General features: G+C 37.3%; 1 protein-coding gene and 1 long non-coding RNA gene across 3 annotated transcripts in view; one reads left to right on the top strand and one right to left on the bottom strand.

Moving 5' to 3' along the window:
- Nucleotides 1-673: 673 nt before the first annotated feature.
- The window catches only part of LOC149564629 (uncharacterized), a 43,376-nt gene continuing 17,998 nt past the window's right edge, over nucleotides 674-26,051 (bottom strand). For both annotated transcript variants that reach the window (XR_016361871.1, XR_016361870.1), the window contains exon 2: nucleotides 674-1,327. This is a non-coding gene — a long non-coding RNA (uncharacterized LOC149564629). The remainder of the gene's footprint in view (nucleotides 1,328-26,051) is intronic.
- LOC149564630 (putative amidase At4g34880) overlaps nucleotides 1,878-26,051 on the top strand; it is a 41,884-nt gene continuing 17,710 nt past the window's right edge. Inside the window, exons 1-2 of the mRNA XM_089818171.1 lie at nucleotides 1,878-2,426; nucleotides 3,270-3,479. Coding sequence (XP_089674297.1) covers nucleotides 1,893-2,426; nucleotides 3,270-3,479 — 744 coding nt within the window. The 5' untranslated portion in view covers nucleotides 1,878-1,892. The remainder of the gene's footprint in view (nucleotides 2,427-3,269; nucleotides 3,480-26,051) is intronic.

The following is a 26,051-nucleotide window of genomic DNA, read 5'->3' on the forward strand; positions in this document are numbered from 1 at the left end:
ACTGACTAATACGGGAAAGATCTAAAGATTGTCATATAATGAAGAAAGTGAAGATCTAATTATTGTAATATAATGAAGAAAGCAAAGATCTAAAGATTGTAATATAATGAAGAAAGTGAAGATCTAAATATCATAATATAATGAAGAAGGCTCATGATGTAAGCAAAGTGTGTACATGAGGAATTGTCCTCATAACTTCATATATGTATAAATGGAGAGATGCCCTTATATTATTTTATGTACTTTGAGTGGATGATTGTCCCCGTGCAAAATTTTTTTTTTTTTTAAATATAAGAAAATAATTGATGTTTATAGGAGGAAAATAAATCTTTTATGAAAGAGAGTAGCAAAAAAGTAATTTCCCATTCCTACATAAAGACTATCTACTTAATTAGAATAACATTATTGTTTCTAAAAAATTAAATAATTATAATGACATATATCTCATTTGAAATATTTTAAATAATTAGAACAATATTAAAGTAATTCAAAGTTTTTATTAAAGTGATTTTTAATGTTGTAGGGAAAAAATTACATTGATAGTAAAAAAATCTGGATTTGGCTCACTAAGGTTGACTGCTGCCTTGACATTTTTTCAAATAAAAAATATAAAAGGCAGAAAATAAAAATAATTATTAAAAATAAATAAAAATCCTACTTTAATAGACTTGCAAATAAAAATAAAAATGATATATTTATATGTTGCTACTTTAAAAACTGCATATTCACAAAGAGCCCACTAGGGATCATAAGGAATGAGGCCACGATCATGTGGAAACCCCTCACTCCTTGACTCTAAGTTGAAGAAGTGCAAATGTGGGCGTATGAAATTCATAAACCTTCCAACAACAAAAATAGACTGCATATTTACATCAAATTAATCAAAATAATAAATTGTTGTTACCTAGATGCATGGAAACTACGACTCTGATTTCTTCACAGTCCAAGCTCCAAGCGTTCTCAATGAATCTACACCTTCCATCAATTGGAAATTCGAGCCACTTAAATGAACCTACAATTTCCAAAAATGTATTCTTGGACAAACCAAACTTGGAGAGTATTTTGGAGAAATTGATAGGAAAAGGTTAAATGTCAGAATGTTCTCAAGCGAATAGTTTCTATGGCCTCTGTTAAACCATTTATGAATATTGTTCGGAAAATCGAAGATCCGATGCCGACAGAATTGTTTTCTGGTAAAGAAATGCAACCACAGTACGGACGCACAAATAATGTGCCGCGCAAGAAAAGAAACAACAATCTGCCTATATAGAAATTTTTTAAAACAAATCCAAATTCCGGAGGAAACAAGTCTCGTAATATAAATTTCCTGCGCAAAAAAAAAAAAATTGTTTTAAATTTCCTCTGTAAGGGTTTAAAACTACAATGACATTTACCGAACAGTTGCTAGCAGAAAATGATCAATAAATATTAATGAGAATAAATGTATCGCAATTTATATAATACAGTTGATGAGGGTGATGAAAGAATCGTATCGTCCATCAAAATTTAAAATTTCAGAAACAAGATATAACAAATGAGTTGGGATCATTTAATTAACAAAAATTCAAATAAATCAATTAATAAATAAATCAGCTATCCCTAACTATAATAATAGTTAATACTACAGAATATTACAATTCAAATATATACTATTACCATCTGCGTTGAGTTGAGAAAAAAACGTTTGTTTTTAGTGGCGGGTTGTATGGTTAACATTTGGTGCCAATCTTGCTTGTTTGTCATTACTTCGGATCCCATAAGTTCGCTTTCCTCACAATGAAACCAATGAATGGCTGCTAAGGCTTTGTATCCATTGAAGCCCCCGGATGATCTGAGCTCAAGTCTTGACTAGGCCTCAGTAAGGGTAGAACATACCCAATTACAAAGAAAGGATGTGCCACCTCTTCTTTAAGTTATATTTTCTGATACTGTTTTTCTCTCATAAAACTTGCCAGAATGCTAATGCTCTCAATCATCCTCCTTTCCCAATAGAAGAAGCAACCATTCCACAAATTCAATCAGAATTCAAGGCAGGCAGGCTCAACTCCACAAGCCTTGTACAGTTCTATCTCAACCACATTCAGAAACTTAACCCACAACTTCATGCCGTCATTGAAGTGAACCCTGATGCTTTCCTGCTGGCTGAAAAAGCAGATGCGGAGAAACTAGAAGCAGGACTGCCTCTTGGTGATCTCCATGGAATCCCTGTACTAATCAAGGACAACATTGCTTCCAAGGATAAACTCAATACCACTACAGGGTCGTTTGCTCTTTTGGGATCGAAGGTACCAAGGGATGCAGGTGTTGTACGGAAGCTCAAGAAGGCAGGAGCTATAATACTGGGCAAGGCCAGCTTGAGTGAATGGGCAGGTGCCAGGTCTCTCAACATACCCAAAGGATGGAGCGCTAGAGGAGGTCAAGCTAAGGTCCTGTGCTTCTTACCTTATTTAGGATAGCTAATAATTTGTTCCTCGAAACAACTTATGATTGAACTGAACTCTGTCCCCAACTTTATCCCGACATCCAACCCTAGGAGGGTGACTACTCACGTAGTCTTGTTTAAAGGCATAAATAAGGTTTTCATCGCCCATAAAAATAAGAAAACAATGCTTACAGGAAAAAAATTATCAACATTTTGAATTATATTCTGCTACAGATCATCATGATGAAAAGTATCGTATGACTTTGTGATTGATAAAATAATTATACTCTTTTTTCAGGTTTGTCCTTTTCATATTTTCGAGAGAGAGAAACAAGTCAGAACACATACATATAGCATCTCTGTCTTCATCTAATGGATTACAACCGTTTGAGAAAGCATACATCTAGACCACATGTCATCTTGACTAAGCAGCCACATGCGAGGAGCTGCAGTCCATCAAATTCACCCAGGGGTCAAAACTGACCTAAACACGCCTCTGGAGTTTGAACCTTAGTGAATAGCTTTTATATCACATACCATCATCCTCACCAACTAGAAGTCTATAATCCTTTAACATTTAGCATAATTTTGAGTTATGAATGAATGATTGCCAACTCAAGGTATTGTTGCTCTGCCATATTGTTTCTGTTTCATTTTAGTTTCAAGTGCTTCATGATTTCATTTTATTTCAGTTGTGAATGATATGAGAGGAGATGCAATAGACAATTCTGTTATATAATTTGTTCATACTACTTTCAATGATATTTACCCTTTGGACATTAGTCAATTTTAAAGTTTGAATAGAATCAAATTAATAGATTAATCTGAAGATACATTCGTGGTGCAGAATCCTTATGTTCTCACAGCTGATCCGTGTGGATCAAGTACTGGATCAGCAGTTGGAGTGTCAACAAATATGGTAGCAATGTCATTAGGCACTGACACTGCTGGTTCGATTCTTTGTCCATCTGGTGCCAACAGTGTTGTGGGAATAAGGCCTACAGTTGGACTTACAAGCAGGGCTGGAGTCATTCCAGTTTCACACACGCAAGATACTGTGGGGAACTCTCGAACTTTACAAAGCTAGATTTTCTTATCTCATTGGAAATGCAATGCAGGTTACTGTTCTCTTTTCCATGCTAGCCATATTCTTACAGTTCTATGGGCTGCTAATTCTTTCATTGTAAGCTTGCTGAATTTCACAGTTCACTATTTTCGTTGTTTGTGAGCGTTAAATTTTTTACCGGTTTGATTCTTTCGTTCTTGGGTTGGAATCATAAATTAGTAAGTAGCAAGAAGCTGCAATAAATTCAAGAGATGGACCTTATCAAATACAAGATTTCGCTATCCACGCAATTACTTTTCATCTACTAATATAGAAGACCATATTTTCTTACTTGTTTTTTAAGCTTTCCAAAGGATAGAGATGCTTTTTGTGAATTGCTGGGAATAATTAATTCACTAGGAAAAAATTTATTGCTTAAATTTCTATGAACAAACAAAAGTTCTGATTGTATATGTTCCTTAAATAATTAAAAGAAAATAACCATCATATGCTCACCCTGAAGTAGGAAGAAAATTTTGAATCCCATATGCTCTTCCTCTAGTAGGAAGAAACTTCTGAACCCACTAGCTCAATATTATTAGTCATTCTCTTGTTTGACCTATCAAATCAATCCTCAAAATTTTACTATTTCCTCTTCGAATAATTCTTTTAATCAATACATTATCATCTTCAAGAATGTTTATATTCCTGTTGTTAACCATTTTTCTGTTTGCTTCCTCCTCAACATCAAGTGACTTGATGTTACGTCCTCTGTTATGTTGATTTAGGAAATTTCATTTAACCGTTGATATTTCAAAATAAACCGAATTGGTTGATCAAATTAGTTTCTCATTTTGATTCCTATGAATGGGATTATTGGTTCATTCTTATGTTTCATATGAAATGGAAGATGGGTTAATGCTATTTGATTACATGAATTGGAATTGGATAGTTAATATGGTTATTAGTTATAATAACTAAATTTCATTTGAATGATGAGGAAGCATGCTTTCACATTGTTATTCTTCTTTTATTCGCATAAACATGTAATAGAGAAATGAAAACATTACCTTAAAAAATAACTTGGAAATTCTGCAACATGTGATGCCGGATGTGCTACGTTATAAATAATTCCCATGGTACCTAGGTACATTTATACATGCTTTATTGTATATATATGTGTATATGTATACCTTGAAGTAGCACATATGTGCATATGTATACTTTAAATGCGTACGTACATACAGGCAATGTAATGCATATGCATATACATGTGTATAAGAAAACCCGTACAAATATATATATAGGTATATGAGTATTATTCATAATAGTTTCGATTGACCTTTGGCAAGGAAATTAAATTATCTCATTAAGTCCAGCAGCCCCTTATAATTCTTTAATATTTTCGGCCTCTTATCATTTTTAGTAGTCGGCCTTTGTATTTTGTTCCAAGATTGTAACTCATCTCCGCCACCTCACAATCTCTCATGCACGTAACTTCTATAAGTTGGCTAATAGTACTCTCTCTTGAGGTTGCTCTCATTTTTCTCTTTGAATAGAACTTTCTCTTGAGGTTGCTCTCATTTTTCTCTTTGAAAGTTTCTGCTATTCCATTCGAAGTTTTTATCAGAAGTGAATCACTGCCATAAGCACTAAGTAGCAGTTAGTAAGTCATACAATAAGGCTCACGATTGCAGCCAAGAAAGGCATCTCTTTCATACATCAGCCCAGCCCTGTCAGATTATAATTGTTAACTCTTCCATGCCTTTACTGTCGTACATTAATATTCTGAATAATTGCACCAAAGTCATTCCTGTTCAGTTGGTCCGAACGGACAAGTATGATCATAAAGCAGAGCTTGAAACTTGGCATAGTCATGATTGCCATGGGATGAGCCATTGGCTTAAGTGGATTATTTTTCTCTACTTTTTATTTGTTTCCATAAAGCATCAATAAGAGACAAACCATGTGTGATCGCACTTTACATGCTACAGTTGCACCCTTCTATGTGCGGCCGAGTATGGAAAATTTTCTTCACTAGATGTTGAGTGGCTGAGAAGGTCACTGTTTACATACTTTTATTAGTAAGGTTGCTCGTGAAAGAATTTCACAAACTTTTGCATTGTACAACCAGCTTAGTATACATTGGTAATTACACCAAGAAATATCAAAGAAGGTCATGCAAGGCTGAGATGAGTGGTGTAAACCACATAAGATGGTTGTGCAATCATCTGCAAATTATAAACAAAATGTATATCAGAATCAGACCAGAAATTTATAAGCTTAAAATAGAGAACTAGCTAGCTCATAGTGGAAATATGGGGTATTGTCTTGTTTGTCAATGCTAAGCAGTGGGTGATCAGGCACACAATGTCCACATAAGTCCTTGGAATGGTAGGTTTGGTGGCAAATACTGCTGCTATGATCCCTAGAGGTCAGGATAACTAGCAGTCACATAGATAGACTGATAGGAAGGTTCCACGCTCTAAACGGCTGAGCAATTGACACTCTAGCACCAAGATGCTCAGGTGGCAGAACGAGATGGTCTTCCCATGGAGGGTAGGGTCATTCTCAGCTGAGAGAGTGAGTACGGGTACACTAGGTCCATGGTTGGGTGGTTAAGCCTCTGGCAATGCTTCTCCTCCCCACCAATGCGAAGGCTTGCATGAGACAAATTGGGTCTGCATTCTTACCTTAATGCAATTTAGCGGGTACTTGTGTTTCTTCATGTTTCATTTCAAGATTTCTAGCTAGTTATGTATTCAGTTATGGTTGCAGTTACATGAAGGAATACTTAAAGCATATTAGTTAGTTAATGATCTATTTTTCTCTCTCATGCAATTTAATACCTTACTATTTAATTGAATGAATGAAGTAAACCACCAATTGCTAGTTAAGACCTTTCATGTGAATCAGTTTATTCATTATAACTGTTAATTCCATGCATGTGAATAAGTAGTTAGTTTATTTTGAATATAGAGAACTCGGGGTAGAAAAGATGGATGTTACACTTAAGCAAATTTCATTCATCTCATTTGCATATCTACTGTGCTTTCATATATTGGTGAGTCAATTACATTTCTCCAAGAAGTTCATTTGCATCTACATTATTCCTATGTTTCAAAGATAGCTTTTCACCTGCTAAAAGATTTATATCATCTGCATCATGCTCCTCTCCTTAACTCTAGTTCTTACCTTTTTCAGGTTGTCTACAACATATTCTGCTTTGTACTTCTCCTAGAATGTGATGATTCTTTCTAAAGAAGACAATTTTATGTAGACTTTTCTCAATATGTTCTACTATATTGCTATTATCCTCACTACATCTTCCTTACCTATGCACAAATCAATAGCTTTGACCACATACAAATTAGAATGGGAATCTTACAATGTTGTACCTCTTGGTTAGTTGTTGATGTAGGAACATCCAAGGTGTAAAAGAAATCTTGCATCACCCAAAAATAATGTTGAGTTTTCCAATAAGGACTATTTTGGGAAAGCTTACTATTTTCTACAAGTTTACTAATTTTAGTAAATTTTCATTTGAACACAGATTGCTCCAATTACTTCCTTGGAGGTTTATTTTGGATATGTAAACAGGTCATTGCAAGATCAAGTCCAGTTTGATGATATTGAATTTATAAATTTTTTTGGTAGGGTGGTACAAAAACTTTGAACTCAGTGTTGAAGGCCTTAGACACTTCGAAAGGGGGTCAAACTTTGATCAAGTAGTTCTTCACAATGGAAAGCTGTAGAGCACTTTGAGAGGTTTTCAAAACGTGGTTATAATGGCCAATCCAATGCATAGTTTACAAGATACAACCTCCAGAAGTTGCACTACTTTAGGACAAAAAGTAAAATCCCTTCAAATACTCCTATGATTGTTGAAACCCATTTGGGGAATATTCTTGGCATATTCTAATGTAGGGGAAGTAATATAAAGTCGATCAGCCTCAAATAAGGGGGGGTAACAAATTTCCAAAAACTTCTATGGTGGTTAAATTTCCCAATATGAAGAAGATAAATAGGGGTTATCATAAGTAGTTATAATGGTGCACATGATGGCTCTGGCTTGTAGATTATTGTAATGAAAATGCCCATGTTGTTGTAGCATGTTATTTTCTAAATATTGTTATGTCATTTCATTAAGATAATAGAAAGCAAGTGTTCGTTCTTGCAATTGTGTTGGTTTTTGCAATTTTTTGTTTAAAACTCTGTTGCATTTGGATTAGTAAGGCAATACCCTTCATTAGTTGTAATAAGAACTTCAATTTTGTTTATCATTGTCTTTTATCTCTATCACTTTCTCCTTGTATAGAATCCATTTAACCTTCCCTTGTTCTAGCAACTTTACTCCTTAAGTATGTCCTTGATTTTCATTTCATTGTTTTCCTTCATTTTTTATCTTATATATAACATAGTTCATCCCTCACTTCTAATCAATATTTTTGCAAGGTCTCTTCAACCCACCAAACTTGTCCTTCATTTAAACCATTTTGTAATGTCCCCCTTTTAGCAGGCTCCTAAAGTTGAGCGTAATCAGTTATCATTGTGGCTGTTGTGAGCTGATAGTGTGTTTTGAGGGTCTACATTGATTAACTTGCTATTTAGTATTTATAGTGAGTCAACTGTGGACAATTACTATTTTTAGCTTAGTTGTTGATTCGTGAAACTAATCTGATTTAGGCACATGAATCGGATCTGTGGATTCCGGATTTTTATTTTTCCCAATTATGATTCGTGGAGGATTTGTGTGTGTATATATATATATATATATATATATATATATATATATATATATATATATACACACACACACTAACAAATGAGAGAAATATACATAATTCTAAAACTAAATCATTTCATAGCATGAATCTATAATTCTAGTATGCATCTATGAATCTAGTATACTTGATAATTGACTTATTTTCATGATTATAAAGAAAATCAACACATTCACATTGAATTACTGAATTACAAAGTGAAATTATGATCCTTGAGGATCCTCGGGTTGTGGCTTGGATCCTTGAGGATGTAGGATCCTTGATTCTACCTGTGGATCCTTAGGCTATGGCTTAGATCCTTGAGGATCCAGGCAGGATCCTTGATTTTGCTTGTGGATCCGTCAAGATCTGCAGGCCATGGTTCCTGAAATATCCACAAGAAGAATCAAGGATCCTACCCAAATCCTCAAGGAACCAAGCACGAGTCCGGATCTAGTTCGGATCCAAATCCAGATCTATCCTGTCTAGGATGAATCTAGCAATTGAGATTTTTAGTAGTGCAACTAAGGCATTGGGTAGTTGGCTTCTTCAGTGATTGATTGTGTAAATTAGTGGAGCTTTGTATTATAAGTTGCTTATTGAAATTATCTTAATAAATGACTTTATCATTTAAGTATTATAATTTGATGGTTTGTTGAAGAAGCTTCTTAAGTGTCTCCATGAAGCTATGTGTTTGAGAGATGATAATTTAAAATAGTTTGATGGAAGCTTCAAATTGGAAGGTGTGTTGATGAAGCAACTTTAATGAAAGGTGTATTAGAGAAGCCAAGCGCTTTATAAAAGAGGGTTCATGAAGCAATTAGTTCCATTCTTGGTTATTGCTTTTTGATATATTTCTTGGTGAGGGTTTGTGTTCTCTGAATTTCTTGACTGATTTTTCTTGAATTTGTGCATCAATTGCTGCTGTTGTAAAGCAATTGAATCTATGTTCTAAAACTGAATTTAGCAATCTAATTCACTATTGTTGTACAGTGAATTGTACTGGAGTTTTCTGATCACATATTGGGCATCCGTAATGAGGGTTTTTTGGTGAATTATCTGAGTCTTCCTTTACTGTATTCATTGTGCCTTGGGAGGCAATTAAGTGTGGAAGTTTGGTGATTAATCGTTACTGCTTTTGGGTGTCAAATACCTCTGCTTATTAGTGTCAATTTCCAACTGTATATTGGCGTGGGTTTACCGATTGAAGTTACATAGTTGGGCATTTATTTTTACTATTATTAGGCATTGAATTTCTACAACCAACCACACCTAGCTGGGTGGCCTAATTTGTGGGGGCTAGCTTTGCAATTGTGGGCATCTGAATTGCCCAAGGCAGACTGCACATTATACCATTGCTGGCATTATATCTGCCACAACATCAACACCCCTGTTTGAGCATTTGGGAGTGTGTTGGAGCATAACACAGGCCTATACCTGGACAGGCTGCGTTTGGTTTTTTTTACCTGTGATGCTGGCTTACAGTGGTAGTGCTATTCCCTGTGCATTGGACATGGTATCTCCATCTGCTGCAAATGGAACTAAAACAAGCTTTTCATAGGTTCTCATCTATTTTAATTTACATGATGTAAAAAAAAAAAAAAGTTTGCAGCACTTAATTGATATTTAGTTGCGAGTATGGGCATTGTTGGGTTGAAGTAATTTGTTTGACATTTCTAGTGGAAGTTATTTATTTGTTGCATTCTAGTATTTAAGATATTTAAAAATACAAAAATCATATATTCTGAGAAAAAACACAAGATTGCAAGACATTTCAAAACAAAAACAAAATTATACAGCATTACAGTAGTGTGAGCCAGTTAGGTTATCAAAGTGATTCCCTCCCAGCCTGTAGGGAATCGGGTTTCAGAATGGCTCAAAGGTTTATTCTGGATAGACATTACACCTGTAGGGGTTGCACTCCTCCACCTGGTGATGGAAAACCCGAGATCAGTTTGGTAGTATCCATGACAAGGGTGTTGGTGATTCAGGAGGTTCAGATGATACATGATATAGAGACGTTGGCATTGGTTCTGACATTGACAAAGAGGCCAGAGAGACTTTTAAAGATCTTGTAGCTGGTTACCATCATGTTGTCGATCTGTTGCAGCAGTTGTCTAACACATTGCACTTCCTAGAGATTGAAGTAGAGAGAGAGTTTGCAGGGATGATTCTGTCAGTTCACACAGGTCCCGGATTGATGACAAGGTTATATTGGTGCATATGATAGGATGCAATGACATACTTTTTTGAGACCCAAAACAAACGCAATCAGTACTGAGATTGAGGCCATGCCTATTGTAGATGATGTTGTGGCATGTTCTGCAAAGTGGGATGTTCTTCCACAAACTATCAAGCAGAATCTTAACTTTGATAGATCCCTAAAGAGAAGTGAGAACATACTAGAGGTAGGCCTACATCTAAGAGACAGAGGCCTAGACAGACAGGATGCGTTAAGTCATTGGTCCCACCTACTTTGCAAGAGGCAATGAAAAAGGCTAGAGATCTTGAGTCATCCACATCTCGAGGCAAGTTTTCTTCGAAGATTTTTTATCTGTCCACCCATAAATGAGGAACACCCACCAATTAATGATGAAAATGAAAAATCAGCAATGAAGAATGATGAGGCATCACGTGAGGACTTGAGAAGAAGACAACTTTACTTTTGGTGCAAAGGACCTTATGGTAAAGGACACACTTGTTCTTTGAGCTCGAAAGGAGGGACAAACCATACTATGTGGGTGTACTATGATGAGGTTAAGGTTGAATCTTCACAACAGCCTGTTGGTTTACATGGTGATGAACAAGATTTCAGTGAGGTATATAGAGTGAGGAGTGCATACAGCTTCATATTTGACCCACATGTACAGGATATTTGCCAGGTACAGAGTTTGTCTATGCCCAAGTCTGATGTTTGGAATCGAAGCTCAGTTGGTGCAGAGAAAGGGGGCAAATTGAGACTTCCTATTGAGTTGCTTCCTTGTGATGTTTCAGTCTCTACATCAACACTCGTGTTGAGTGCAGTTCTACCAACTAGGTTGTTTACTCTGATGGTGTTGTATTTACAGGGATTATTCAGTTATGACAAGGACATTACGTGCATTTTTCTATGGGATCTGATGGAGGTTGGGGCTCAATGTGTTACCGGATTACATATTCTTGAGGACAAACAATCTTGGGGAGGGAGGATTGTAATTCTCCATTTAGCAGGCTCCTGTAGCTAGGCTTAGTCAGTTCATCATTGCAACCCTCGTGAGCTGACAGCGTGTTTGAGGGTTTCTGTTGATTGGCTTGCTATTTATAGTAACTCAATTGTGGGCAATTACTATTTTTAGGAGTGCAGCTGAGGCATTGGGTGTTTGGCTTCTTCAATGATTGATTGAGTAAATTAATGGAGCTTTGTATTATAAGTTGTTTATTAAGATTATCTTAACAAATGACTTTATCATTTAAGTATTATAATTCGATGGTGTGTTGAAGAAGCCTCTTAAGTTAATAGTGTCTTCATGAAGCTATGTGTTTGAGAGATATTTATTTAAAATAATTAGATGGAAGCTTCTAATTAGTTGTGTTAATGAAGCAACTTTAATGAGAGGTGTATTGGAGAAGCCAAGTGCTTTATAAAAGAGGCTTCATGAAGCAATTAGATTCATTCTTGGTTATTGCTTTTTGATATATTTCTTGGTGAGGGTTTATATTTTCTGAATTTCTTGAGGACTCATTCCTCTTGATTTTGTGCATCAATTGTTGTTGTGAAGCAACTGAATCTGTGTTCTGAAGCTGAATTGAGCATTCCAATTCACTGCTGTTGTATCGTGAATTGAACTGGAGTTTTCTTATCAAATATTGGGCATCCATGTTGATGGATTTTTAATGAATTAACTCAGTCTTCCTTTAATGTATTCACAGTGCCTTGGGAGGCGATTAAGTGCTGAAGTTTGGTGATTAATTGTTACTGCTTTTGGGCGTCAAATACCTTTTCTTATTAGTGTCAATTTCCAACTGTATATTGGCATGGGTTTACTAGTTGAAGTTACACAGCTGAGCGTTTATTTTTACTATTATTAGGCACTGAATTTGTACAGCAAACTGCACCTAGCTGGGCAGCTGGGGGCTGGCTTTGCAACTGTGGGTGTCTGCCGACTCTGAATCGCCCAAGGCAAACTGCACATCACACCATTGCTGGTGTTTTTTCTGTTGCAACATTAACGCCCCTATTTGGGTGTTTGGGAGAATGTTGGAGCACAATGTGGACCTAAAACTGGGCAGGTCATGTTTGGTCTTTTTTACCTGTGGCGCTGGCTTATAGTGGCAGTGCCATTCCCTAAGCATTGGATGTGGGATCTCCATCTTCTGTGAACGGAACCACAGCAAGCTTTTCACAGGTCCTCATCTATTGTAATTTACATGATGTAAAAAAACAATAAAGTTTGCAGCTCTTAACTGATATTTAGTTGTGAGCATAGGCATTGTTGTGCTGAAGTAATTAGTGGAAGTTATTTGTTGCATTCTATATTTAAAAATACAGAAATTATATATTCTGAGAAAGATTGCAAGACATTTCAAAACAAAAACAATATTATCCAGCATTGCAGTAGTGTTAGCCAGTTGGTCTCATTACACATTTTATCACATCTATGCCTTATCCTTCCCTTGTTAATACTCGTTTAATTCATGGACCTGTTTGTGATCTCTAAATGGATCTTGAAGTATCCATAACTTGGTTAGTTGAGATAATTAGTATTAGGTATCATTTTCCTTGCAATCCTATGCATTATTCATCTTCCCTCAATATTTATGTAAAGTGCCGTTGCACTCCTAAGGTGTATTGGAAAAAATAATTTGTAAATTATACTAGGATTCTTGTTAGTAGTTATGGCATTCATCAAGAAGGTGGAGTTGGGATTGCTGGTTGCAAACCTTTTTTTTAAGCAATTCTATTCACATGGGCATGAGAATTTAGTGTAGCATCTTGAATGCTCTTGGTGCATCCCATATGAGCTGGGTGATGATTTTAGATGCCTACCTTAGGATATGGGCCATTATGGGAGAGCAAAAAGTCAGGAATCTCATGTATGACTAGTGAGAAAGTAATGTTTTCTATTCATGGCTCATTATGAAGTATATTTACTATTCTTAAAAGAGCCTCTTCATTTGAACTTGAGAGGTTATACATTTTACTATGGTTTAATAGTACATTGATTTGCAAAACTCTGTTTTTTTTCTCTCCTATTTCTCTATAAATTGGAGGCATAAGCCATTGGTTTTATGAGATTTTTTTACACGTATACAGGGGCTACTGTGGTGACGTCAAAGTTCAGTGTTAGTGTATGGATATATCTCTTCTTTGAACATTAATACATGTCCTTTATCTTATGGGAGTTTAAAACTATCCATGTTAAATCTTGTGTTATCTGGTTTGTTGATTTCTCTCATTGCTGACATTGAAATCAAAAAAGTATTAATCATATAATAATCTTTCTAATTAAATAAATTTCAGATTTGCATCCACTTTTTTTATATATTTTATACAGACATCTCATCCTTTTTAATTGATTTTTGTTCTATATATATCTTATTGATTTTTGCTCTCTAGACATCTCATCTTGACTTCATGATCCAAGATGTTGATGATGTAAAAGGATTACACATGGTTTAATCCAAAAGCTTAACAGATATTATGGACTGAGAAAACATGTCGCTAATATTTTCTATAATTGTTTCACCTCGTAAATCAACATTTGGTATCAAAGCTAATGGTTCTACATAGAAAGGAATGCCTTTGCATTAAGAGTTGAAGGTCTTTTGGTACAAAGGGAGCTAACGTATTGTGTGAATTTGTAATTTGAAGGAAGGAATGCAAACAATGACTTCTACCTCCCATTTGGACATAGAAAAGCTCAATAGTGCCAAATACAAATTGTGAAAGTTGAAGATGGAAGAGTTGGAGTAAATGAGTTTTTACCATTTACACATGCTTAAGTTTACTTTGGCATTTTTAGTGCATTTAATAGTTTTGGTAGTTGGTAGTTTGTTATGTTTAACAACTCTCTCCTTGCCTTTATAAGCAAGTCGTGTATATTATTTGTTACATCTCAATTGTCATTATTCTTAATGGCGAGATAGCCTCATGCTTCTCTCATATTGTGAATGTGATTGTTTGTAGATTGTGCTCTTTAGAGGTGGTTAACACCAACATGTTATCAAGGCCTTCAAGCTACATCTCCTTTCGTTGAGAGCTTTCACCAATTTTGTTGAGGTCCCACATGGTTACGAGATAATGCTCAGACCTATATTTTTTGTGGTTTGTTGTTGGCACCAACGCCCAACAAACCACATTCTTGTGTTTGATTGATTTCAAGATAGACAGATTCATTACTTTGCCATATTTGATTTTGATGCCAACATTATTATATTAGCGCATGCCTGAAAAAGTTGTTGATGCGAGTTTTGTATCACTTACATAACATATTAGGATTTGAATATTCAATATGGGATATCAAACATGCAACTCCTCTCTTGAAAAGTTATTACTCATGAAGACATAAGCAATAACTCCAATGCTCCTTACACCATTGGATACTCGCTCAGTTTATCGATGTGATTTGTTGGTAATCACGTAGGTGGCCTTATGCAAATTGTTGAGGATGACTTGGACTTTGGTGGGATGAAGGTGATGGTGGTTCGGTTTGTGAAATGTGCGGAGGCAGATAATGTTGATGGTGATGATGATGGAGGATGTGTCTGCCAGGGACGATGTTGGTGGGAAAGCAGTGATGGTGGAAGGTGAATGGATGTGTTCTGTTACTTGACTTACTTCTTTAACTTCCCTCTCTCTAAACTTCGACTACCTAGCTACTCACTATTCTACTCCTACTCCTACGAATGGAAGGTTAGCAAATAGACGGGGATCAAACCTAATGAGAGCTGACTAGTGGCCTCACTTCCATAGGTGCAATGATTCGAAGGAATAATAAACTAGTTTTCCACACAAAGCTTTCCAACCAGCCCCTAGGATGCTAGTGGTCTAGTACTAATCCCTATCAAACATCTACCAATGCTACTATACAACTATCCATCTACTTTAACCTCACTTAAACAACTTCAAATGCAACCAACTTTAACAACTTGAAAGGAAATTTAACTATGTGGAAGCAGAAAAGATGCAATAATACCCAATGTTCTTAATCACCATGCAAGTCACAACAATGAAGAAGAGAGTGATTTTGGTATTATTTTAGCAACAATTTCTCCAACACTTTAGAAATGAGAGCAAATGACCTTTTATAGGGGCCAAAAATACAATGGAGGGTGGAGATCAAAACAAGATCAACGATCCAGATTGGATCCTCAAAACCCTAATTAGGGTTGCCACCCCATCGGCTAATGAGAAGCTGGCACCTCGTCAATGGACCAATGAAAAAAGTGCAAAGAGTGGCAACCAATGAGAAGGCACCAAAATAGTGGCAATCAGAAATAGACACTTGTCCTATTCTAGAAGAAAGAGAAATTGCCACTTGGGCTTAAATCAAATGATCTTCTAATATAAATCTTCCCTTTTCTTTCATTTTCCTAACTAAGGCAATGAACTTAGCTAGCCTTCCATTAACTTCTTCCATAGGAAGACAAGGTGTGTGCTTCGCCCTGAGTTCCGCTGACTTCACCACGCTGCTTGTTGCATGTACAATTCTGCTTCTATATATCTTCTTTGCCAAGGGGGGTTGTCCTTTCTTTAGTTTGTCCTTCATCCATATCATGTCTACTATACCGATATTGGTGTCGGTTATTCTCTTCATTTTCGAGAAGAAGGGTGTTTTGGGCATCATATCCTCTTTGTCTTTCTTAGTGTTTGTCCGCTTGGGATTCTTACTTGCACTAACATCCTCCATACTCGTCACCCTATTATGAGATGGTAGAGTGCTGGACCAGAAGGCAAGTAGAACCAAGGGAAGCAATCCTTAGACTAGAACGAAAGAAGGATGTCATCTTAAGGACCCCTTTCAACTCTAAATGATTAAAATTCACCTTAACCAATAATCGTACAGCGACTTTTCAGAATTAGGACTAGACCTCAATAACTTCAAATCCTTTGCAAATCAGAAATTTAAACATCTAAAGCTATCCATCACTTGTCCTCAAAGAAAGAATCAAACTTTCTCATGTATCCCTTTCTCCCAACAAAAATCGCCTAAGTCTGATATAAAAAGTGCAGTCCTAAATGGAGAAAATCAGACCTTCACACAAATTGCCCATGGCACATAAATCAGATCTGTCCTAGCAAAAATCGCCAAACAATGGAGGAAATCTGCCTTTTGCAAAGTCTTCTAACAATGAGAATTCTGTCCCAAGAGGAAAATCGCCAAGGAATGGAGGAGATCTGCCTTGAGACAAATTCACCAAACACCAAAATCTACTCAATGAAATTCGCCAAAGCATGGAGAGGAAAAATGAAAAGGAAGAACTGGGAGAGAGGCCTCCTCTTATGCCCAACTTCTCACTCCCTCTAAGCCAGCTGACTTGGTCCTGGAGGAGAGAAAAAAAAAATTAAATCAAAGTCAAGGCCCACAATTAAATACTTAGCTAAAATTTAATTTTGCCAAAAGGAAAATTGCCCTTTTAAATTGCCAATTAGTTCTAAATTGCAAAAAGAAATTAAATGGTGCCTTGGAGATGTAAAATATTTCCATTTAATGAGGATTTAGTAATTAATACGTCATTACAATTGGATTTTGGCTAACCAAAAGCCCATTTTCAATATCAAATTACCAATTTCATTAAAGGCAAAAGTTTTCAAGGTAGTTTTAATCTATTAAAGCCAAATTTTTTGCAATTTTCTCCAAATCGATTTTGCTAGGTTCTTTAGAATTTTTTTTTGACCAAAATAAAATAAAATTGCCTCTAGGGTCAAAAATCGATTTTTGCAATTTAGCCTCATTTCTAAAAAATTAAAATTTTCACCAAAGCAAAATTTGAGATTTTCCAAAACCCAAGTCTAACAAAATTTCTCTTTTGAAAGATTATTCAAATTTACATAGTTATATCCGGATTTTCAAAAGAAAATGTCTAAGTACAAATTTACAATTTTATCCTACCAAATGTTGCCCATCGAATTTTGTCCGGCCTAAGGATGAAATTGGTTGCTCTGGAAAATCAAGCAAACCAAGTGAAAATAAGCTAAGTCTTTCCCACATTTGGCATGAAGGTGTCCAAGGCTCAAAATCTTCAAATTTGAAACCTCTGGACTGAAAAATTGCTAAGGCAATTGAAAAAAGGGGGGGTCCCCAAATTTTGGGGCGATGGTGTGAGAACCTCACAACATTTGGCGACTCCACAGGTGAAATGTTCCTGAATGTTTCAAGAATAAAATAACTTAGAATAGAACTCTCAGGATTGCCTATTCGTAAGTCTACTTAAGGACAAGTACTCAACAAAGGAAAGCACTCTCAGGTTGAACTTAAGCATCTTGACCATATGTTACCCACGTGTGTACAAATGATTTATTCCCCACTCGACAAGAACTTGATAATTTCTCAGATCCATCAAACTTAGCTTATTATAATATCCTTACTTCAAAAGCAACCTGGATAGAGCCCCATTGCCAGCCAAGCGTCTATAGCCCTGACAGAGTTATCGCTGTGGCACCACAATCATGGTTCTACCTTTAGTGATTATTTTTATAGCACCGGTAGAGATGATTGCAAACCCTTGAACCAAATTTTATCTTTATTTTCATTTTTATACTGCTTTTTCTCTTTTCTCATGATATTTTCTCTTTTCTTCTTTTCTTTTCAATCTTTTGTTTGGTTTGTAGGCAATGAAGCTTGCGGAGGGTTTGGAAGACCATAGTGGCACTGAAGCGGGTGTATGATTTTTACTAAGTCCACTTTCACTTCGAAACATCAAGAACTCAGAGCAATTAAGTGTGAGTAGAATGTCGTAACCATGTCAGAGATAACTTAAGAACCTCTATCGAGTCTAACCCAAATTTAGTACAAGTCCTACCATAGACCAACGATTAAACAGATCCTTTAATCTTTGAACCTTGTTAAATACATTCAAGAAATGAACAAGACAGACTCCATTTTGTCACCAAAAAAGTAAAATTTACACATCTCGCCCACGAGTGATAACATGGACCCCCCCTTCGCACTTGCAAAGGCCCAAAACCAAAACTCACTACTGAAGGAAGCTAAAAGATTTCAAGTCAAATGACTCGATGCAAACTAAACTCAAACTTTCTCACAACACCTAAACTAAACAACTAAAAGAAAACTACTCTAAACAATTGAAAGCACACCTATTCTAACTATGTACAAAAGGGCTCCGGGTGGAGTCCTAGGCTTGGAAATAATGTTTGAGGAATTGCCCATTGACAGGCAATGGGACATCCTCGCCAGTGAGTGTCTTAAGCCTAAACGCATTATCTCCAATGATCTCAGATATCTAGAAAGCACCCTTCCATAGTTTATCGGATTTGTCATGTTGTCCCTTTCTTTCATGGGCTTTGTCCCAATATAAGACCAAGTCTAAGATCCTAAAGGCCTTATTTTGTACTCTTCTATCAAACCGACATTTAACTACCCCTTGATGTTTTGCAAATTTATCTAGGGCTTCATCTCTTTTCTCATCTAACTACATCAGCTGAGCCAACCTAACTTGGACTCTGTCTTTGTTCTCATCATAGTATTCCTGTATGAACCTCAAAGTTGGAATTTTCAATTGAATCGGGAATACAGGGTCCTGTCCATAAACTAAATGATAAGGTGTGATTCTTATGGACTCTTTCACTCTAGTTTTGTCTACCCACAAGGCGTATCTCAATTGTGTGTGCCAATCTCTTGGGTTCCTATCCAAGAGTTTTCCAATCACGGTCAAAAAGTTTTTATTTGTGGATTCCGCTAGGCCATTACCCTGGGGATAGTATCCTGATGAAAATTTTTAAATTATCTCATGGTCAAATGCCCAAGTATGAAATTTTAAAGAAGTAAAAGCAAAACCATTAGTACATACAAAAGCAAAAGGACAACCAAACCTGGTAGTGATCTTTTCCTCTTAGAACTTAATGACAGTCTTAGGCTCTCAGCAGTGCAATTCTTGAAAGCTTGGCCTTCTGACCACCGAGTACAGTAGTCAGTTGCGGTTAGAATATACTTGTGTTGTGCTGAGGAAGGTGGATTGATGGGACCAATGAAGTCAAGTCCCCACATCGCAAAAGGTCTCACCTCGATGATTGGCCGCAAAGGCATCATTGGGTTCCTCCATCTCTTTGCCGCAGTTTGGCAAACATGACAAGTCTTCACATGCTCGTGGGTGTCTTTGAACAAAGTTGGCCATTAATATCCGACTCTTAGTATCCAATGTGTTGTGGCCAAATTTGATCCATGTCCTATTCGCCATTTGTCATGAAAATGTTCCAATATGTTCCTGGATTCTTCCTTTTCGACGCACCACAAATATACCCCTTCATGATTCTGCTTGTACAACACTGCTCCTTGTAGCATATATCTTTCGCTATTGAATCTCAGCGCCCGTTTCTGCATTGGGTTCAAATGTGAAGGACATTGGTGATTTAAAAGATAGTTGATTATGCCCTGATACCATTCGTTGGGATGTACCTCCTCCACTTCATAAACTTGTTGTACAAGTCCAGGTCCTTCTAATGCCATGGTTTGCACCAATTGTTGTCCTCTGACCAGTTTCATCGGTTGGATCTCTATGTCATATTCTTGAATAATGGCGACCCATTTGCCTCTTCTTTCTCCAAGCTCGCTTTGCATCAAGAGAGTCTTTACTTCTATGTCAGGCACGATTGCATGTACTTTGCTTCTCAAGATATAATGCCTGAATTTCTTTACTGCTTTCACCAAGGCATAGGCTTGTTTCTCTACATTTGGGTAGTTCAATTCGGTCTCCTTGAAAGGTGCACTCATGAATGCAATCGGATGCTCTTCACCTTCCTTGTTCTTTTGTGTTAGAATGGCCGCACATGCGTGATCAAAGGCGAAAGAATATATGTTGAATGGCCTCTCATAATCTGGGCTTACTAGGACTGGTGCATTGATAATAGCATGTTTTATTTTCTCAAATGCCCTTTTCATTGCTGGAGTCCAATCTACTTTTGCATCCTTCTTCAACATGTCATTCATTGGTTTCACAATCTCAGCAAATGCACATATGAACTTCCTCATGAAGTTGATCTTTCCAAAGAACGATTTGAGCTCCTTTTTGCTACTTGGCATGCCAAGTTTGGAAATTGCCTCCACTCTCTCTGGATCTATCATTATACCCTTCTTTGAAATCACGTCCCAGAAGCTTGCCTTCAGTAACTCCAAACATGTATTTCTTCGGATTCAAAGAGATCCCAAACCTTCTACATCTTGTGAAAACTTTCCTCAAGTCCATTATGTGATCCTCTCTGTTCTTCGAAAATACCGTTATGTCATCCATGTAAATGATAATGCATTTATCTTTTAAGTCCTTAAAGGCATAGTCCAGTTGCGCCTGCATTGATCAGGCCAAAAGGCATTCTTCTGTATGCAAATGTTTCCCACTTTGTGGTGAAGGCCATTTTCAATCTATCTTCCTCTTTCACTATCACTTGATTGTATCCTGAGTATCCATCCATAAATGACATCATTTTAGCTCTGTTTACAATTTGCAAAACCTCATCCAATGATGGCAATGGGTAATTGTCCTTTTCTGATGCTCTATTCAGGTTTCTGAAATCAACACACAACCTTATCTCTCCATTCTTCTTCCTAACTGGGACAAGATTGGCGACCCACGTTGAATGTCTCACTGGGAAGATGATTCACGCATCCGGTAACTTTTTCACTTCTTGATATATCAATGGTTCCAACAAAGGGTTGACTAGCCTTTGTCGCTACTTGAATGGCTTACTCCCTTCAGTGGAATCGTGTGTGTAATGATGGTGGGATCGTATGTTTTCAAATCTTCATATCCCCAAGCAATCACGTCAGGGAATTCCCTCATCAAATTTAATATGTCCGCCCTCTCTTTAGGTGTACAAACTTTTCCAATGTGGACAATCTTGGGACAATCCTCTATTCCCAAATTAACTTTTCCACACTCATCACCTCCTGTAGGTTGATACTGCTTTTTATGGAACTGGTCCATGTCAAATATTCATTCCAATTCAATCATCCCCTTTGGAATGGTGTTGGTCTTTAAGCTCATAATTCCTTCTGTGTCGATCTCCGCTTCTTCATCCACTTCACCATCTATGATTTGTGCTGTGAAGACATCTAAATTGGTCAAGAATTTGAGAACATGCCTATCATCTTTGAACACCTAGAAATTCTTGACATTGTTTGGTACTGATGGAATCGATGCCAACTCAACTCTAAACTTCTTCAAGCTATCCAACTTAATTAGTGCTAGCGAGTTTGCAGTCTGTGCGAGGGCATTTGCCACCTGATTGTTTGCTCTATAGCTGAACTTGATGTTGAAGCCATCAAAGTTTTCTATCAAATCTCAGACTCGGTTTCTATAACTCTTCAACCTCTTGTCATGGCAAGCGAACTTCTTCTTTATTTGTTCAATTATTAAATATGAGTCCCCGAGTACATGAAGTATTTTGGCACCTTTCTGAATAGCACACAAGCCTAGAATCAATGCTTCATATTCTGCCATATTGTTGGTGCATGGGAATTGCAATCTGTGTGCCTCCAAATATGTTGCCCCTGTTCAACTGACTAACTCGAATCTAGCTCCAGCTCCTTACTTGGTTTTGGAGCCATCGAACCTTAGAGTCCATGCTTCATTACTTTCTTGATACTTCTCCTCTTGTAGATTCTTCGACTCATCTGCTTCCTCATCTTCTTTTATTTCTTTATCGGGTGCTGTAACTTGGTTCTTCGTTTCCCACACCATGCTACTTTTTGCTTCATCAACTTGTTGAATCTCAACCTTCCGTTTGCCATGTTGATCTCCTCATTTCAGGGCCCTTGGGATTCTCCTTTCCACTTGTTCCAAGGCCATTGTACACAAAGAACAAGATAATTCCGAGTGGAACGCATTGTGAATTTTGCACCAATTGGGTAATACTAAGTTCTCTACTGGTGTTCGGTCACCTGACTCCATTCCTTGTTGTACAGTTCTTGTCACAAAGTTCTTGAAGCTCTCAAACATGCCTTCACCTTCGTCGGATGAAGCATTTGGATCTGACTCAATTAGGATCTTAGTGGAATCCTTTCCTTCGCTCATGATGTTCATAGTCAATACTTCTACTTTCTTTGGTTTGTAGGTGCTCATATTTGTTTCGACAAACAATATTTCATTTGGTTCCTCATTTTCTATGATTGTTAATCTCAACCTTGGGGTACTATCGATTCTGATTTGATTGGCTAGTCCTTTCCACGGGAGCCACATATGAGAGAAGTCCGTTGCCATATATCCATTCAATCTTCTAGCCTAGTCTCTACCTAGAATCAATCCATAGGTATCGGCCACATCTACCACGGAAATGTCTACCATGTGTTCCATCCTTGGATCAGAAGCCAATTGCATGTGTATGTTGTGTAGCTCACCCACTACTGGTACTTCTATTTTATCCAATTGAGTAACTCTTATGTTTGATCCCAAAGGCGTGATTCCTAATCTTCTACAAATGTTCAAAGGCATGACGTTACTTGATGCTCCTGAATCTATTAGGCAATTGTGAAGCAACTTCCCGAACATCCTTACTGATAGCAAAAATGTGGCTAGCTCATCCTTCCCTTGATACTACACTGCAGGTGTCTTACGTACTTGCTTTGGCTTCACTCCGAAATTTGGTGGTTTAGCAACCTCTTCCTTCTTCACTTTTTCTTTATTATTTAGCGGGTCTTGACTCCTTTGAGTTTGTTGCTCCGTTGGCGTTGATCCTTGAGCCACGTAAATGGGTTGAGGTCCTGGTTGTCTGTTGAATTCACTGATATCACCATATGCAATCTCCTGTGTAGGACTTCCTATCTCTCTAGATGGAGTGTCTTGAGACGAGTTTGTTATATTCACTCCTAAAGCGTCTTGGATTACATGCACCAAATTAGGAGGCCTCCCTTGAGTCTGTGTTGTTGCACCTTGAGTGTAAGATCCTTGCGATTTATTATCTTTCAAACTATCAAGGAACATATCTCTAATCTCTGCTACCTTCAATAATTTGAAGGGAGACTGATTTTGACCTTCTTCATCTCCTCTGTCACGCTTTGTCCTAATCTCTTCAACTCTTCATTGTTCATGACATTGCTTCCAATTCTTTCTCTATTTGCTTCTTGTGTTGACTCGACATTTTGCGCTCTTTGAGTACCTTGATTGTTTTGCTGTGTTTCTTGTTGAAAGCTTGGTTGTCCATTCCCACTATTGTGGTTACCTTGTCTGTATTCAAGTGCATCCCTTGAAGGATTTGGTATATTACTCGCATCGGGGTGTGGAGGCATATTGAAATTATTTGGGGGTATGGAAGATGTGAAGGGTCCATCATTTCTCCTATTGTTCCTCTGATAGAACCTTGCATTGCTAACTGGTTGTTGAAATGTTTGGTTCCCACCTGTTCCTTGAACTAGAATAGTATCTTCCAAAGTTGGGAAAGAAAAATCCGACCCATCATTATACCCTTTCTGATCTATTTCTTCATCAACTAGCCCATTTGCTGACTTGGGAGGAAATCTCCCTTGGGGCTCTTCATAAGCTTCAAATTCTGGTGGGAATGAAAACTCCTCAAAAGTTAGACACTGATCATATCCCAGGGAAGGGACAATCTCATACCCTGTAACCTTAACATATTCCTAGTTATTCGACTCATCTATTATGTTTTGAAACAAATTAGATGCTCTCTTGAATTATGCACACCCTAACTCCGAATGTTGATCCGTCTCATGGAATCTGCAATACTTGGACATGGCGAACTCAGCTAAGAATATCCTGTCTACTAGTCTACTATCTGCTGAAGCTTGATTATCAAGTGGCAACACCACATTTCCATTGTTTGGACCTATATTCCAAGTTATCCTCTGGTTGGATTGATTGTTATATCCTTGGTCTTGTGACTGATTGTTACCTTGGTAGTTGTTTTGATAGTTCCTTTGATAACCGCCACCTTGGTTATTCCTTTGGTAGTCTCTGTCTTGATAATTCCTCTAGTATCCTCCTTCTTGATGGTTCCTTTGATATCCTCCTTGATAACCTCCACCTTGATTCTTGTAATTATTCCCTTTATTATTTCTTTGGGAACTTTGGAGTTGATTGTTTTGGTTTCTCAAATAGTTGACTTTCGTAGATAGCTTCTTGACTTGGTCAATCAACTCTTTCATTTCATCCTTTGCTTCTTGCATTCTTGTGGAGGAACTTGCACCTTGTAGATAAACTGGTACTGATGGCGGTGCTTGAGATAATAGAGGCCCCGGATGTACTACTAACTGATTTGCAGGTGCTTGGTATGAAGTTGTGGAACTGGATTGTTTGGATATCTTACACCTTGAGGTTCCATTCCTTGTTGGCCTAATTGCCTTCCTATCTCAACTTCTTTAGTGTAGGCCTCAGTCAACATTGTGGGAGTAGGATTCGCCATTCTTGTGAACATAGGAGTCTAGTTGTCTAAGGCACTGTAGTATACTTCCAATGCACCAGCTTCTGTCATTGTGTAAGGGGCTTGTAGTCTCATGTAAGCCTTATGGAAATGATCGTTGAAGGAACTTATTGTCTCTCTATCATGTCTCCTTATGTCCACAAACCTTCTATGTAACTCCAGTGGTGTGGTGGGCATACCAAACTTTGCAACAAAGGCTTCTTTGAGTTGAACCCATCCCGTTATTGATGATGCCAGTAAATTGACAAACCAGTAATAAGGTTCTTCCCCCAGTGAATAAGGAAAAAGCCTACACGCAACATCCTCCTCTTGAATTCTTCTATTGCACAGTGCCTCTTGAAACACTTTGATATGCTCTTCTGCCGTACGATTAGGGTCATTGACAAAAAACTTGAAGCAGAATACCGCTGGATTCTTCAATAGATCATGGTATTGTTGGAATAAGAATGGTGAGGCGTTGTTTTGGATCCATGGTGGTTGAGCGATCGTTGGTGGATTGATCTAAGCTTGTACTGGCTGATTGACTGGGGTCTGAATTGGTGGATTGACTTGAGTCTGAACTGGTGGATTACTTGGGGGGCTAGCTAAGTTTGAGGTATCAGCTACCCGACGATTCTTTGGTTTCTTGGGAGATTCTAACACAAGTAAGTCCTCTTCTTGGTGTGGTGTATTTCTCAATATCCTCTGCCTTCTATCAGATATCAGTCTCTCAAATCTTTCAGGGGAAAAAGACTCAATCTTTCTATCCAGCTTGAAAATAATCCCAACTTGATTGACTCTCTAATTTGAGTTCTCTTCAACGATAGCTTGAGCTTGTCTTTGTGCTTTCCTTTCTCTCTCAAGCTTCCTTTCCAATTCCCTTTGACATTCTAATCTCCTTTGAATTCTCCTTTCAATAGCTCTTGCTTTTCTTTCTTCTTGATTTAGCACATCAACGGTGTCCAAGTACTCTCTAGTGTTCTCACTTTCTTCCCAAGCAGTTGAGCACAAACTAGCTACAATGTGATCTTAAAGTGTTCTCCAAGTTGCTCTAGGCTGATTTGTTCTAGGGAACACCATTCTTCTTCATAATTGAATGCCAATAAATCCTCAAAATGAAATTTTCAGGCCCTCCTTCTAGCGCCAGATAATGTTGATGCGAGTTTTGTATCACTTACATAACATATTAGGATTTGAATATTCAATATGGGATATCAAACATGCAACTCCTCTCTTAAAAAGTTATTACTCATGAAG

The sequence above is a fragment of the Cupressus sempervirens genome, chromosome 3, assembly GCF_028749045.1.
Source record: "Cupressus sempervirens isolate cs-2001-9-10 chromosome 3, ASM2874904v1, whole genome shotgun sequence".
In the NCBI taxonomy this organism is placed as follows: Eukaryota; Viridiplantae; Streptophyta; class Pinopsida; order Cupressales; family Cupressaceae; genus Cupressus; species Cupressus sempervirens.